The sequence below is a fragment of the Taeniopygia guttata genome, chromosome 18 (assembly GCF_048771995.1).
Source record: "Taeniopygia guttata chromosome 18, bTaeGut7.mat, whole genome shotgun sequence".
In the NCBI taxonomy this organism is placed as follows: domain Eukaryota; kingdom Metazoa; phylum Chordata; class Aves; order Passeriformes; family Estrildidae; genus Taeniopygia; species Taeniopygia guttata.
In genome coordinates this window covers 10,726,454-10,743,658 of record NC_133043.1, presented here as the reverse complement: position 1 = coordinate 10,743,658, position 17,205 = coordinate 10,726,454, and the positions used below count along the sequence as shown (strand labels likewise).

At 40.3% G+C, this 17,205-nt stretch overlaps 1 protein-coding gene across 3 annotated transcripts in view; it reads right to left on the bottom strand.

Moving 5' to 3' along the window:
• Window positions 1-17,205, bottom strand: part of ANKFN1 (ankyrin repeat and fibronectin type III domain containing 1) — a 71,107-nt gene that overhangs the window by 14,697 nt on the left and 39,205 nt on the right. For all 3 annotated transcript variants that reach the window (XM_012578604.5, XM_041719872.2, XM_030287227.4), the window contains 7 exons: window positions 13,659-13,758; window positions 12,390-12,522; window positions 11,689-11,805; window positions 8,233-8,448; window positions 5,998-6,164; window positions 4,444-4,594; window positions 2,493-2,661 (listed from right to left, as the gene is read on the bottom strand). In XM_012578604.5, coding sequence (XP_012434058.5) covers window positions 2,493-2,661; window positions 4,444-4,594; window positions 5,998-6,164; window positions 8,233-8,448; window positions 11,689-11,805; window positions 12,390-12,522; window positions 13,659-13,758 — 1,053 coding nt within the window. The remainder of the gene's footprint in view (window positions 1-2,492; window positions 2,662-4,443; window positions 4,595-5,997; window positions 6,165-8,232; window positions 8,449-11,688; window positions 11,806-12,389; window positions 12,523-13,658; window positions 13,759-17,205) is intronic.

Sequence of the window (17,205 nt, the reverse complement as noted above, 5' to 3'; positions counted from 1 at the left end):
CGAGTGCCAGTCAGATTTACTGCTACTGCTCTCCTGGACGGGGACAGGGCATTTTTTTGGGTGTTCCAGGTGTAAAATGCATATATTCTTCTCATCAAAAATACTAAAAAAATAAAATAAACACAGTGTCCCATGTCTACTTATCCCTTACAAACAACATGATTAGAATAATTGAGAAGAATTTGTTCAGCTGAGGTCAATTTTTAGCATTAACAATAAAGGCCTAATCTGAACACCAAAATCTCACAAAAAAGACTGAAAGAATGAATTCTACCTTCTGGTTTCAGCAATGCCTAGATATTGCAGGGATCCAGTGTGAGTAGTGTGTGGTCTTCCAGTACATATGCCATATGTGGTGGACTCTTGAGTGAATTACAGCTGCGGTTTCGGCTCCAGTGCTGAAGTTTTGAGCCTTTGTGGTTTTAAGTCAGACCCTTTAATGTTACTTTAACAAATGTTACTTCAACGTAGTCTTTTGTGGTTATGCAATTATATAGTTGGTAGCCACCAGCTAATGGGGAATGGAAGCTTCTAATATTTGAGATGTGAATCACAGTCACTTTATAGAACATCAGGGATACATATATAATAAGTCATATTGAAATGTCATCTGCCTTTGGCCGGAGGATTGCTTACTTTAAAATATACTCAAAAGTAAAATTCAGCTTTCCATACTGTTTTCTCCACCATGAACTGCTTTCCCACTGCAGCAACACTGCGGAACAGAGAGGGTTGCACCAGGAATGCCTTTTGGGAGATGGCTCTGCTGCATGTTTGCTGGTACCACAGCATCCCATGCAGGCTCTATTGATTTGTCAGACCCATGCAGGCTGTGTCCCTGAAATGAGAGGCACTCCTGCCCCTGGCCTGTGTTCCACCTAATGAGAATCAAATAGTCTGCACAACCTCGAGTGAGGAGATTAATTGCATCAGAAATTAATATGCTCTGTGCATTAACTTGCATAGCAAGGCAGCAGGCCCCTCTCACCAGGAGAAATGATGTGCTCCATACTCAGAGGCCAACAGGCTTCAGGGTGGCACATCAGAAGATAAAAGTCTGGCTTTAGGGCACTGCAGCCATGGCCATGTGACCCAAAGCACTGAGCTAACTCTTACATTAGCTTTCCTTTGAAGGGGTAACTTTTCCTTGGCAGACTACATCATGTATTGTGTGGCTGTTCCGCTCATAACTGTATGGCAGCTCAGCTGGCATCTGCCCTCCCACAGGCAGCAGAAACCCCCAGAGCTGTCACAGCACCAGTGTGCTGTGGCTGATGTGGCATAAACCCAGCGCTGTATTCCCGCCTGATCCAAATGAAATTTGTGGTGCTGGGTGATGGTAGGTCATGGATGAGTTGTGACTGCAGAAACACAGGCAAGGCAAGACACTCCACTAATATCTCATGTCCTACATAAATTATTTGAGCAGCACTTGGCACTGATACACAGGAGATAGGGAGGCAATGGTGTCACAAATATCTGAGAGGGATATCACTAGGGACACAGCTGCCACTAAGGCCTTTCCTGCAGTGGCTCCTGGTGTACTGACTCGATTGGTTTTGCTCATATCTTTCTTCTCAAAGGCAGAGGAAAGAAAGATCCCCAGTTTTACAGGCCAGAAGGAAACAGAGCAGACTGATACGTAAGGCTCAGCAGCCCCAACATTTTAATATTCTGTCTAAAAAGAACTGTTAAGTCTTTATGAGTTGCTTTTATGTGGAACCTTTTCTTTTCTCTGTGGACCAAAGAAGAAATGAGAAAGAGAGGACCTTGAAGCTAAAGCATCTTATGCCTTCTGTGAAACAGCTGGAAAACTCTGTTTTGGGGAATTCTTGCCCAGTCAGCAGTGCAGTGGAAGAAGAGAGCTCAATCTGCTACAGCACAAGATGTGCTCTCCAAAGAAAGAGATTCAAGTCCAGTGCTTTGGCATTTTTCACAACAGGCTTTTGCTGCACCACAGCAATAGGACAGTCTCCTGCATTTTCCCAGGTATCAATGGGAAAAAATGCCCCTCACGTGGGAAAATCTATTGAGACCTTTCAGAAAGTTGTGAAGGAATCAGACCTTGAGTAGGACCATCTGTAATCAGGATCTGAATAAATCCCCATTACAGAACCAGCAATTATCCTTGTGACAACTTAGAGGGATGTTTTTTTTCATCTCCTGTCACTCTCCAGCCTTGCTGTGTCATGTGCAATTTCTCTTGGTTCTGTGTTTTAAAGAACATCATCTTGCAAAGAAGCTTATAGACGCATAGTGGATAACTGTGGGCCTTGCTGTCTGCTTTGCATTTCAATAACGATGGCTACAGTGCACGCTTTAACCGCCCTGCTCCCTCTGTAACTTGTGCACCGTTATGGGCAGTGTTGTTGCCAAAGCCATCATGTGATTTATTGACTCTCCACTGGGACAAGGGGGAAAACAGATACAACTTTGTGATTTTATTATAAGGAGACTGGGTTAATATTTCTAGGTGAAGCAAGCTACTATACCAAGTTCAAACATCTGAAGAGGGAGGTTAAGAAATCCTGAGTGTGGGGTGTAAGGATTATTCTGTCCTGGGGCAGTGCAGACGTCGTCTGAGGCGGGGAGCAGGAGAAGAAAGGAGACATTGTGACCCAGTTCCAACACCTCCTGTGTGTACAGACGGAAGTGCTTAGCCTGTACAGGGACACGCGCGGGGGAAGGAATAGGAGAGAATTACAACATGGCACTTATATAAACAACACCCCAAATGATATAAAACATTAAAGAAAATTTGCACAACATCAAGCTCGGAATTTTTATAAAACGTAAATATTTGGGGCGGGGGGGGGGGGCGGTGGTGGCTAAATGTGGGTTCATGTCACTACATAAAATAAAGATTTAAAGCTGCAATGTTCCACATTAAAACAACACACACAGGCACAACCCCCCTGAAAACAACATTTATGTTTCTTATTAGGCAGAAAATGATCACATGCCATGTGCTTTTCAAGATTATGATTGCATAATTATGTGAAAACATGAAAATGGATTCAATTAAAAACCTTTAAGATTCAATTTAGGGTTGGTTAAAAGAAATATGCAGCTCTCCCTCAACACAGCACTGAAAAGGTTTAACAAGTGCTGCAGCGAGAGAAAATGCCCAGGCAGAAGTGGCCTGAGGCTGCTCAGAGCTGCTGTGTGCAGCACTGCCTTCTGCCCTGGCTGTGCCCCAGTGCCACTGTCCCTGCTCCTGGTTACGACAAAAATAATAAAAACACATAAATAAATCCATGGAATTAAAAATAAAATTCATTAACATAAAAGTTTGGTGCTGAGCCATGAGACCATTTGCATCTCTGTTTAACTGCAAGGTCACGTTGATGTCTATCTCTCAGGCACAATGGATGAGCTCAGATGTTTGGCTGAGCTGCAGCCTCGGGAACATATTGCACAGTGATTTCAATATTTTAGTCCCTAAGTTTATAAGAAAAAAAAAAAGTTGCACAAAAGGTATAACCTCCAAGCAAATGCAATAACATGGAGACCTGTACAGAGCCCTATTGAATTAGAGTGACTGACCACAAGGCAGCACACCATCTATCTTAATTTTGGATTTACTTGGCTCTTCCCTGGCTAGAAGGTGAAGCACTGATGGATTCCTTTTTAAAAGCAAAGCCTAAACCTTTCAAAATCAAGAAATGTAGAACCAGATTAATTTATTTTAAGACCACATCATTCTAGCTGGACAAACATATCTTGAAGTGAATATAAAGATGATTTACTTCTACTTTAAGACCTCTTTACCTTTGCAGACCAAAATAAAATGGAATTCATGTAAACAAGAAGCAAACTTCTTAGCTTATTTTTTAATGAATCTTTCACATCACAGATTATTCTTCCTGATTTTATTTATTCACATATGCATTTCTTGTACCTAAATGTAAAGCCAGAAGCCAGACACCTCTCCTCACCCACAGAAATCTGGAGGTCTGGGACTTGGTGTTTTAGAAGGGGCACATTCATCTGTGTGCAAAAGAACAGCAAAATGCTGTGTCTTTCGTGGGCCTTTCCTACAGCCTCACTCGAAGCCTCCCAGAAAACAGCCACTTGCTGTGCTTGCCTGCAAAAATACCTCTTTTTCTTTGTCAGCCTTGTAAAGGTGCTCAAAACTACTACTTTCATGCAAAAGTGCTTCTTTGGACCTGCCTGAAATTGCACAAATAACATAAAAGATGAAATAAATAGCCGGCAGTTGAAATTCGCCTCTTAATCCATGAATGTTCACATGTCCAGGACAAGAATTGTTTTACTGAAGATGTTCCCCCTTAGAATAACAGAATACAAAACTTCTCTGCTTTGCTTTTCTTGCAACCCTGACATTGAATCCCTATTTTTCAGTGACACAGTTTGTAGCTTTTTGTTGCATTCTTAAGAATGGGGTTTTAAAAAGGTGATAAATCCCACAAAGGCAAATACCTGATGCAGAGGTAGATTGATCTGTTTGAGGAGAGCTTTCACTGCTGTCTGGAGCTCATACAAGAACAATTGAGTAGGGCAGTCTGAAGTATGATCCATACTTTCCACGTATTCTGAGCCAGAAAGTGTTTGGATCCATTCCCACTCATCTCTGTATGTTGAGTCAAGTTAAAATTAGAAATATAACAACAGTTCAATGCACAAGCAGGAATTCAGTGCATGTGCATTTGGGATCTGTTGATAGTTTAATCCTCATATACCAAAACATTCTAAACTTGTGCAATCTTGATTAAGCTTTGAAAAGTTTTATTTTTCTAGCACATGTACATGAAGCTGAACATTCCTCTGGAAGTCCAACTGCCCTTGAAATATTTCAGTAAGGCTTCTCACTTCAGGTTTTCTCTTTCACATTCTTCATTCCCTATCTACCACAATATTTAAAAAAACATGCATTTGAAATTGCTACAATTAGCAGGAAGTTTGATCTCTGTGCAGGACTAGCTTCTACTGACTGCAGCCAAAGAACTTCCTGCTTTCCTCCATGTGTCTCTATTTGAGACCTGATAAACATGGGAATCATAGTTCTGGATCCAATCCCTAATTCACCCTGCCCAGTATTCAGTCTTGAATAGCAGCCAGCATCAAACATTAAAAGAAAAATGTACAGGAAACCCCACTACAAGAGAAGTAATAGTTGTGGTATAATCTGTTCCTAAATAAAGATCTGATCTTAAGCTTGAAGAGTCAGGGATTGCTATAAACTCTGAAGCCTTAGCCTTTATATTCCTTCCAATGTTGTTAGTATTCACTACTACATTCTGGATATCCTTGTTGTCTATGTAAATATCCAGTTCCTTTTCCTCACGCAAAATTCTCAGCTGATTGCTGAAATGATACAGGATTAAAAAGCTCCAGAAAAAGGTCAATAAAATGTGTTTCCCACTAGGCAAGGACCAGGCAGTACAAACAGAGCCCTTGCCAATGGATAAGGGAAGCAGTGGGCAAAGGGAAAATGGCTTTCCCAGAGCACAGAAGTTTGCTGACTAGTTGCATTTATAAATATGGTTTTCAAATGCTGTGTGTTGGCTGTGGTTTAGAGTGAAAAAAACCAGACATCACACAAGAGAATAAACAAAAAAATTCCCCACATCAACACCCCATAGTCAGTGAAAATCCATGGGAAGGGTGGCACTAAATCTACTGAAGGCTGAGTCAGGGCTGCAGGCTACGATCTTCTGAACATTACCCCTGTGCAGAACCTGAATAACCATGGAATACCATCCCTAGAAACAATGGGCACCTATCCATGTACCCTGGATAGGTCTTCAGACAGCTGGGAAAACTCAGGTGCACCAGTTTAGCTCAGCAGGGCTCTCTGGGATGGCAAACACTGGAGCCAAACCCTTCTGCCACACGCCAGAGCCAAACCATGCTGCCACCTACAATTTTGCAATGGCAGAATTGCCTCGGCATTAACTTTAGATCAATTGTTCCAAACTTAAAACAGCTGTTCTCTCTCTCTCTCTGTGTAAGTGTATCTATATATTCACTTACTTGGAGACATTGCTGTTGTCTCGGATTTTGACGTGACACAGGACGTTGGGCAGCTTCTGCAACACCAGCACTTTGATCTGATCCACAGAGCTGCAGAGTTTCAGGTAACCCAGATATAGGCCGGGAGGGAGGCGCTGCTGACTTCGTTTGTGATAGGAAAGTATGTCCTGTTTTAAGGGAAACAGTCCTACATAAAAATCTCATCTTTTTTTCCACATAAGCAGAAGAGCTTGGGAGCAAAAAGCAACAAATGTTTTTACAGCCGTCGTTCCCAATTCAAAAAGCATTTGAGCACATGCTTAAGCATATGAATAATCTCTGGTAGTTCGGGTGCACTTGGACAACTTCTCGCTTAAAGCCATACACAGGATCTCTAAGGTCTCTGTGTCATGCAGGAATTGGCTCTGACAACCTGAGGTTTCAATCTTCTGCAACTGTGGTGTTTAAACTGGCTTAAATAACCCCCACGTCTGCCTCTCGTCTGATCATTTCGGTGGTGAGGCGGGTCAGGGAACTGATTCCTCTGAAAAACAACTTGGGAAAAGGAGCAGTTGTTTTTCAGCAGAGCAGTTCCTTGGTTTGGGTTTGGTTCGTGACTACACAGAGGGAGCAGAGCAGCACTGGGGAAGAGCTGGGAGAGAGGGGCTGCAGGAGCCAGGACTGTCCCCAAGGATCCCAGCCCACATCTCTCCAAAAACTGCTCTGTATCACCTGCTGTCAACAGGAAGATCTCTGTCAGCATGGGGGTTGGTAGTTTGCAAAATTGAACAAGTGGCAGCATTTTCTGAACAAATATCTTTATCAACAAATACAGCTTAGAAGAAATTAGTATTGATGGTGAATTTGCTGAGGCCAGGAGACCTTTTTAGGGCTATGTATAGCAGTTCTCCAAAACTACCTGAAAAATGATGTCTGCTGCCATCCATCCTGAGAAATGTGTGCTTCTGCAGTGGGTGAGGATTAAGACACCTGGCCCTATGCCTTTACTCTTGGAACCATCAAATTATCTGCCAGTGCTATGCTTGGCTCTGACCAGTGCAATTAGACCCTCATTTTCACAAGCACTTCATGAACAAAATACCCATTCGATGATTAAACAAGTAATAGAAGAAAGGGTGGGCATTAGATAGGAATGTGTAAACCATTAGGGGAACATTTTTTCCACTAGGATCTCTGTGGAAATCTGATCAGGACTGTAGTTTGCTTTTCCTAATATAAAACTTTTGCCCAGATTGACAATTTTCTGCACCTTTAACACATTGTAATACATTAAATCTAGCCTAGATCAGGTAAGTTTTATTGTCTTTTGGAAATTTTTTAACATTCCTAAAACCTGGTAACGTATATTTTGATTGCCTGTCACTTCCCAGTATGAAAAGCAGAGTCTGTGCCAGAGAAAGTGCTCTAATTCAAAAATTAAGCATAGCAGCCAGCATCTCAGGAACAATGCTAAAGAAGGGACTAAGACAATGATTTAGCTTGTATTTTGGGTAACTGGGCAACAGTTTTGGGGAGATTGGCTGCTGTTACCTACAGAAAGCATGTGTTAATCTTAACACGAACTGTCTCTGTTTAATGTGTGTTCAGAGATAATTCTTGAAGGGCTGAACCCTCACGGCTCTCAGGGATGGTAGCTGAGCTGAGTGTGCCAAGCAGCTTCTCAGATCAGTACTAACCTTGGCATTTTTCTAATTGCAAGTCTAGGAGCATGTGATGCAGAAATTAAAGGAGGGTTATGGTTAGTAAAGGATTCCTTAGCAGCTATACCAGGCTCCAAGGAACCCTGAACCCCACAGAACAAGCTTATTAAATAGAACAGTAAAGTTTAAAACCTAGATTTAGTTTTCAAGGTTGGATGGAAAAATCTTACAGAGTGTAGAAATTCTAAGTGTCTGTATAGGTGCTTAAGAACATCCCAGAGAATTTTAAAGCTGTTTTATATCCCTTGCTACAAAATTCCATAGCCTGGTTTCCCGAAATTGATAGAAACTACTATTCTCTGCTAGGATTTTGAAGTAAGTTCTTTAGAATCTCATGGATATTTTGCATATTAAGGATCTGATCCCAGATCCACTGGAAGTAATATAAGTCTTTGCTCTCAATGGGAGCCTTGCCATTAATTTTATTGGGCACTGGACTAAGGCCTAAAATTCTACAAGATGCTTCCAAAAATCAGGGCTCTGGCACAGGCTTTACAGAAGCAAATAACACACAGTAAGAGAAGTAAAGCACTACCTGGATTGTTATAAGCAAGATGTCTAATGCTGTTGGCTCCTCTGGAGTTGAAAGGGATTTCCTCTGACTTTGTAGTTTGGAGACCTGCATCCATTTGCCATTAAAAAATGAGTACAGACTCTCCACTTCTCTTACAGTAACTATCAGCATATTGCCATGTCGATCCTTGATCGGCTCATAAAAAACTCTGCCTAAATTGTGAGTTCCCAGCAAATTCTAGAAAACAAATACAAAATGGATGTTATTTATCACATATCAGGAGAGTATAGTTTGAAATGTAACTTTGTGCTCATTGACATCAATCCTGCTGCCTTCACTAAGAAAGAGACACATTGTGTTTCTCAAACCCTTGCCTTATAGTCATATCATTTAGTGACAAAAGGAAATATTTTCCCTTAGGTTGTGTTTGTAGTTGTGGATCCTATGAGGCATTTGGTCCAGCAGTGCTTATTCCAATGTGTAATGGAGAACCTCAGAAAGACTGTTATGACCCAATGCCTTTGTAAAAGGCAAATTAATTCATCTATTTACTGCAAAGAAATTCACTTATTTGTTTCAAACTTCACAAACTTCCTAGTTTTGCCCAGTCATGTAAAGATGCAGGATGTGATTTTTGTAAGCACTCATTGGTGTGCTAGTGATTCCTTTGATTTGAACTTATTTAAGAGCTAGGTGCTTATCTGAACCTACCCACAACAAATGTTAGAAATCATATAAAATTCTTCCTTTTTTCCCAAATCACTCATAACAGACATTTTAAATATTTTTTTGCTATGTTCATTAACTATAATCTCCATTTTCTGTTCTCCATTTTTAAATTATTCAGATTATTTTCATCAACAAATGCAAAAGACCTTCATGTTTGTGCTGAATGTAAATAATCCTGGAGCTAAAATGTGGAGTGTGTTTGTGAAGCACAGGATTTGAACAGACATGAATCCTTTTACTTCAAATTCCAAGAATGTGCTAGACAAAACAGGCAGAAACTCACAAAACTACCAAGGCAAAGCTCTCCAGGAAAATATGTGAGGATTAAAGAAAAGTAATTTTAAAAGACTCCACATAAAATACATATTTTGGTTAAAATACCTTTCCTCACACAGTAAGGCATCTGCTTATAGGTGCAAACACACTCAATCCTGTGACCAGCCACTGAAGAGATTCCCAGATGTTGTAAAGAAAAATGCATAACATTTAAAATATGCTCATTAGTTTGTGATTTTTCAAGAGATCTACAGTAAGCTGGATTGGGAGAAGGGTAGTGTAAAAGGAAAAACTGAATTCACAATGAAGCACATTGTGTCTTTGGGGAAGTACTGTACATTAAATCAATGACACTGTAAACTGATAGATTATACTGAAATTAATTATCTGCCCTTAGCAGGCAATATTTACTTATCAACTTTAATATTGTTAAATTGTTTATAAACTCTCAGTAGTCAGCACAGTGCCTGGGTTTGGCCAGTATAAGTTGTCTCTTTCAGCTTTGTGCATCTCTTTCCAGGGCAGGCTGTTGGTGTCTATATAGCCCATCTCCTCTGCCTTTTTTAAACTGTTCTGCCTTTTGGGGTTTGTCTCCTTCTCTGGCTGACTCTGGGTGTCTTGAGTGTACATTCTGTGCTAATCCCTGTGTCTCCAGCTGGGGCAGATCCTGGCAGAAGTCCTTAGCCATCTAATTGTCATACTAATCACTGCAGCACGTGAATGTGCCCAGATATAAACAAACATTTCTTTATTGTCACTATGTTGTGAATGACATTCCAGCGCAGGGAATGGGGAACCTACTAATATCAATATGGGACTGATTTATGCCCTAAAACACTTTTGCATCTGCTTAGCTTTTTACACCATCACTTGTGCTTTGTTTGCTTCAGTTGTCTGGTGGTAACAACAGGCAAAGTTGCAGTCCCTGTTGTCTCTGAATCTACTGATCTAGTCCCTGAGCAGCTGTGTCATCACTATCTTTTCCATTCTGCATTCCTGCAGAGTCAGTCTATTAACTGCCTCAATAAAAAGTATTCAACCATATAAATTTTATTGAGATCCTTCCTCTGGCGGATCCCACTAGGCCACACACCGTTGGCAGCTGGGTGACAATCCCTGTGCTCCTCAGGGACCAAGCAAACAGAACAGGCATTTAGGGCAATAAATTTGGCAAAACTGCAGCAGGGAGTACACCACATGGGCATATTTGCTGTGCCTCTGTGTTTCAAGCTCTGCACTTTGCATCTCTGGTAGCCAATAAAACCACGATGCCCCGGGGCTGTCGGGTACCTCCCTGGGCAGGTCTTTGTCCAAGGGGATCTGCACAGGGGAGATGGAGCTGAGCTAACCCAACGTGTGCCACCTGAGCTGAGCCAACCCCAGCTTCCTGGGGGAGTATTCAGCAGATCTAGTGAAAACCTGCTATAGTGACAGCTCAAAGGACTGACAAGCAGCTGCTGCTTAACACAGGTGGTCCCCCAATAAAGGTGCAGCAGGCTGGCTTTTGGGGGCACCTTGGGGAAATCAGTCCAGACAGGTGTTGCCCAGGAAGGCTGCTCTGCTGCACAGCACGCTCAGCAAAAGGTGTAAAACAACCCCCCTGTGCACATTGTTAGCACACAGTGTGTGGCTGTCCCAGCTGCTGCACACCAGGTCATGGTGCTGACACAGCCCCTGGGGGACGTGTGGCCAGCACAGTGTCCGGCAGTGAGGATCTGCAGTAATGCCAGGAGTGCACCACACATTTTCTGGGAAGTTTCAGTGACTTCAACAAAAGGTAGAAGAAAGTGAGGGTTGGATATACTTTTTCCATAACAACCATGCACGCAGCTTTTTGAAAATGTATTTTCCCACAAAAGTAACTATTTTAATGAAAGTGCCTGCCTGCCATCTAGAGATTTCATGTTGTTGTGAAACCAAACTTAACCCAGATTCAAAGCTTTACAATAAAGGTGGAAATGTTCTGCTGGAGAAAATGTAATTTCTGTTTGCATAACAAGTAGTGAGCTGATACACAGAAGGATTTAAGTGTTCAGTAACACTCAGGTTGTGTCTGCAGCAGAGGCTGGAATAGAACAGACTTTAAATGCTTTATTAAGAGATTAATAATTAATAGGCCCATAAGAGGCTTTTGAGCAGCAAATATCAGGATGATAACTTTGAACTCCCTATCTGCAAACTCATAGGCTTCTCTGCCTGGTCATTATTTACTGGTTCATATCTGTTTGTTTCTTTGTCTCTTTTTATTTCTTTTTCGTTTCTTTGTCTTTTCTTTCTTCCTATTGTTTCTTTCCTTTGTTATTCCTACTCTTCACTTTTACTGTAACTCCTTCCTTCCTGGCAGGAGAGGCTCAGTGCCTCATTTCACTGGAGCTGAGAATGCTGCTCCAAAGAACTGTCCTAGGGACAGCTGGCAGCTCTGTCCCTTGCAGATCACTGAGCTAACAGCCAGGAATATGCCATGGCACCCACCTGTAGCTGTGCTGCTGCTGAAAGCATCTTCTGCCTGGCCTGGAGTGCTGTGGATGAGGACACGGACACAGCCATGTTCTGCCTCAGCCACCTGATGTCATCCCACATGCAAGACAACTGCAAAAACAGATCCACTTCAACCAGTTCTTGTTCTTGGCATTTGCAAAAGCAGAAGTGATACTAAAATGCAATTTGGGCTTGAAAAACGAATAGATATTGTACATTTTGTGTTTCTCCAGATGGCAATCAGCTGAGTGGATAAAGATGGCACAGATACTGACTCACACAGGAGGTATTCTGTAAACATCATGAAACCCTTTCAAGTGATTTTGGACTATTGTGGTATAAAAAAGTAGTGTGAGACAACCTGAGTGATGGCACAACCACAATACCAAATTAAAAACCCCTGGTTATTTCTTTAGGCTCTTGCTCTAAATGTCCATAAAACCTCTAAGTACCCACATAGCAATCACTCATCTAGGATCATACCTTAAGAGTTAATTGTATCACTGTCAGTGGCACAGTCAGGATTTAATCCACATGACTGGTTTGGGAAAATTTCCTTTCACACAAGAGATAAAGCATTTAATCATTCAGCTTTTTCCTGACATCATTTCATACATTCAGAGTGTTGAGCTAAGGCCTATGCATTGCTAGCAACAAATTTGCAGAAGAAATAGATGAAATTAGGCTCCCATTACCTTTGTGAACCACAGGAAATCCTGCATAACTGAACTACTGTGAGAGTCATCGATTTCCACAATTGGGATTTGATCTTCATTGGTTACTAACAAATTGTCTTTGTAAAAAAGTATAACAGATAAGTAGAGTCCCCTAAAGAGAGAAGGAAACACTATCAAACACCTTTCATGTCTATTCACATCCATGCCAAATTTAGTCAAAGAATCACAGATGTTAAGTTCTGATGAGACAAAGTGGATTATCTGGTCTAAACTTCTGTGAAATATAAGGTCATGCATCTTCAGTCAGTGAATTCTGAAAAATATTTGGGAAGTTAATCACTTTAGATGATGTGAGACTACATGAATCTAAGAGATTATGGATCTGTGTGAGCCAGATCAGTTTCAGTTAGATTTTGCCAGAGTGCACAGTACACAATGGAGGCCATATGCCCTTTAGAAATCAGAAATTTTACTAAAACTTATAATTAATGTGCTTAGTTCGTCCCTCCTCCTTTACTTCAGAGCAAATGTGAAGTAACTCAATTGAAATCTGGTGGGTTATTATGGGTTTACATTGGTATAATTGACTGTAATTTGGCCAACATATCTGCAAACCTGTTTATAGATATCATTCCTTTCAATATTTACCCTCACAATTAGTCACATATATTAAGTGGTTACTGCAGGGAATTTGAAGACTCTGGAGAGCTCTTCTGAAAGAATCAAAATCTTACCAAAATCCAAGGAAGAAAATGCAAATTGAACACTCGTGGCAATGAAAGAAGAAATAATCCAGAATAAGCAACTTCCATTTGCTAAAACAAATAATCAGGGCTGCGAGCTGGGTCACAGTGGGCTGCAAACCCAGCTGGGGAAGTCAGAGTTCTATGTGTGTGTAGCTTGTTGCCAGTGGACTATCCAAGTGTTATCTGAGCTATGAATGAATAAATGTTGTACTTTCATTAATGAGCAGCAACAGAGGCAGTGCTTTCAAACAGCTCAGTAGCTGCACTTTGGGTTTGCACAGAACATTTCACTCTGTAACAATTTGAATCCACTCCCAAAAGGAACAAGGAAAAGATTCTGTTGATTTCAGAAGAAGCTATAACATTCTTTTCCTGTCAGCTGCACCAGTCTTACATATCTGTGATTTTATCAATTCATTCTGACCAATTGCTGTCTCATCAGTAGTGACATATTCACACATATTTGTGAGGTGCTTTTCTCTAATACAGAACAGCAACTGCTGAAATTCAGATTGCCTCGAACAGAGGAGGAATGACAAACCTTTTCAGAGTCTTCACAAACTTGTTTGATGAATGGAAAAGGTGCTTCAGGCTTCTGGAAACCGATTGCTTGCGACCAGCATTTTGTAATTTAGAACTTTCTGAAATGGGAAAAAGAAGCAAACCCAACCCAGCTCTTCAGTTTCAGTTAGTGTCTCATAAAAACCTTTTGTTTCTTGAACCACAGTACTAAACTTCAGACAGGGCCTTTTACATTCCTTTCAAAAGACAACATTTAGAAAGATGCTCAGATGCAATCCTTTGATGGTGTTTTCATTAACTTACTGATACAGAGCAGCAGACAATTTCCTTACTTGCTGCAAACTCAGACAATATAAAGCTCTTTTGCTCTGAAGCAAGGTTGAACCAGCTCTGCACACTCTAAATGTTTAGAAAGGATGGGAATTTTATAAGTGGTCTCAAAAAACACTTTTAATCACCAGTCAACATTTTAGGGTATTGTAATTTCTGAATTTCTTACCACATGTAGCTTAAGCTTCTAAGAAGTGAATAACTGGTGCACTGGCTGACACTGACATCCCAGCATCACCAGTGTAACCTAAGGAAAAGCTTTAAGGGGACCAGATCAACCCTCATCTTTCTGTATATCACATTAAATGCATCTGCTGTCTACTGGGTCGGTCTGTGTCTCACAAACAGGATGAGACCCTGACTGGCTGCAGACTCAGGATTGATTATCTGTCTGTATCATACAAGCAAAAAAGCAAGAGACACAGAGAAACAACAACATCCATGCAAATCCAGATCAGAGACAAGATGGCAGCTTATGCAAAGCCTTTTTCTACATATTCTTTGAACAAACAGCATAAAAGAAAAGGTGCAAAGTCATTATACCCTAACCAATAAGACAAGGACCCGCGTGGGTTTAACATTAACAAAAGGACTTCTATGAACCTCAAACAATACACAATAATTATTATTTAAGATTGAAACCTTTTCTATCTTTGCAAAACATATATCTAGGACTTTTCACATCTCAAACTATCAATAAGTTCTTGTTCTTTCTTGTTCCTTATGATAAATATAAATGTATTCACTTGTTTCTTATTTTCCTAGTTTCCCATGAGAAGGTTTAGAAATTTCCCAGCCTTTCTCAGCTTTATGTCTACTTTCTGAGGCCTTTTTGCACTTCCTAAAGTCTTTTGCCTTTTTATATTCCTACAATTCCCTCTCTCTTTTTCAACCCTAAATAAACCATTTTTTGACTTGTCACTTATTTATTACTTTGCATTACATAGCTTCACTACTGTATATATTTATTACCTTAGGAAAAAATGATAAAAACTTTCTATATGAAGGCACTTTTTTTTATTTGCTTTAAGCTCTATAACTTTAAGTTAAAGCATTATCAATGTTGTGTAAAGTCAGTTTTAGTATCTGCCTCAGGTTTTGACAAATCTCAACCTTTCTGAGGTCTCTATTTAAAGGTTAAATTTGTGAGTGACTCTATTTCTCAACTTTATGTCTACTTTCTAGGGCTGTTTTACATTTCCTAAAGTCTTTTACCTTTTTATATTCCTACATGCTGTTGCTTGGATTTTTTTTTCTCCATCACAACAACTTCCACTCATGTATTGCTTCAGAGCTTCCACAGTTACCTTTGCTCCCTACTAATCTGGAGTCCAAGAGAGAGGTGTTAACTCTTTTGTTCGCTTCATGTCAAAGCTGAGACCTGTTGTGTGCCTGTCAGCATCTCTGGGCCAGCTCTCTAATAGAAGAATTTAATAAAATTGTCCCAATGTTCTAAGAAAACATTGTTAAATTTTTATACATTGCATTCTTTTTCACTTTGATGATCTTGACAAAATGTCTTTTCTTCTCTCATGCATGGCCTTGTGAGCCAAGGAAATATCTTCCCATGGGCATTGAAAGCCATGAGTTCTGTGTGACAGCTGTGAACAGCTGTGTGCCTGTGAGCAGGTTTGGAGGGGACACCAAGAGGTGGCAGTCAGGGACATGCAGGACTTTATAATGTACTGGCAGTTGTTATTCATATCTGGATTTGAAAGCAATAGGCCTTTAACACTTTTTGGGTTTGGTTTTTGCAATGTCTGTGCTGTTCAATGTTGTAGGAGAAACAGCAGAAATACTTTGAAAAAATGGAGTTAATTCTTCAGATATTTGCTGTGATATGAAAAGAAAGACAAAACAAAAAATGCCACTGTGAAAGCGCATCTCACTTTCCAGGATCTGACTGTGTATTTGGATGAAGCATGGATCCCCATCCAGAGAGAAGTGTGAAACATTTTGAGGGACATCCTTCTGCAGTGGGAAAATAAACATCACTCATGAGGAGCCACTTGCTGAAAGCTGCTGATCACCTGCTTAGGTGCTCTCAGAGTATTTCCCACTTACCTCTGGTGCAGAATAGGAGGTGCCTGTCTGTGTCTCCCTGGTGAGTTCTAATTTTGAATAATTGAAGAACATCTAAATTTGCTGTTTCCACAGCCCCATCTGTGGAAGTGCTCAGCACTGAATGCTGAATAAATTTGCACCGTGATTGGCACATTGAAGGCCCCAGCAAGCAGACACATTGTTAGCAATAATTACTGCTCTGTGGAACAGTGAGTACAAAGCGAACAAGGTTCTATTGGAGGTGAAACCATACAGTTCAGATGTATGAGACTTATTAGATCATCAAATCCATTGTCTTTCCAGTGCAAACTTGTTCTCCATGGCATATTCTGCAATGCACTCTTCACCTTAAACACACTCATCCAAATTCATGACTACTCCTTTGTTTTATTCTAAAAATATTCATTTGTATTTCTATCCATATCTCCTCAGATAAGAGTTACTTTACTGTGAGCCTTTCTCAGTGTATTGTACTAATGTAAACCAAATGCTACATGAAAACTCCTGTCTTACTATTTCATTCCTCCAAGGTTAAGATCAATTTAGGAATATAAATTTCATTCTAATTGTTTTTTTCTGTATTTCCTCCATCTATTCAGAGGGAATGGAGGAGGAAATTACTGAAGGCAAAGCAACAAAATTTTGTATAAAACACCAAGAGACTTGCAGCATTAAAATAAGAGGGTGCATTACAAGTGAAATATATGTTATTGGTCTATTTAGTGGTTTGGGTTTAGTCCACAGCTTTGCATAAGCCAACAGCAAAAGAATTAATGTAAAACTAGAGTGAGATGGTAAACTCTCCTATATTGCTATTTGCTTTTGTTTTACAGTATTGTGTGTCTAGAAGCCAGAAAACATGGAGCTGAAATTAGGGGATAATTGGGATCTGCAGGAAATGGAACTTTTTCTGTTACTTAATTAACTAATAAATAACATAGAGTAACTATCATAGAAAAGTACCAGTAGCAACACAGTAAGTTTATATTAACAAATGGTACAGCAACTGAGCTGTGAGCTCTTTTAATAGAAGCCTGGGAGTGAGTACATAGAAGCCAAGATGGGAGAATTTCCAGTGATTAGATTTAGATCAGAAGCATTCAAACCTGGTCTGAAATAGGCAATTAAATAAAAAGGTGTATTTTTGACATTGGCAGCCTTTCTCTTTGAAT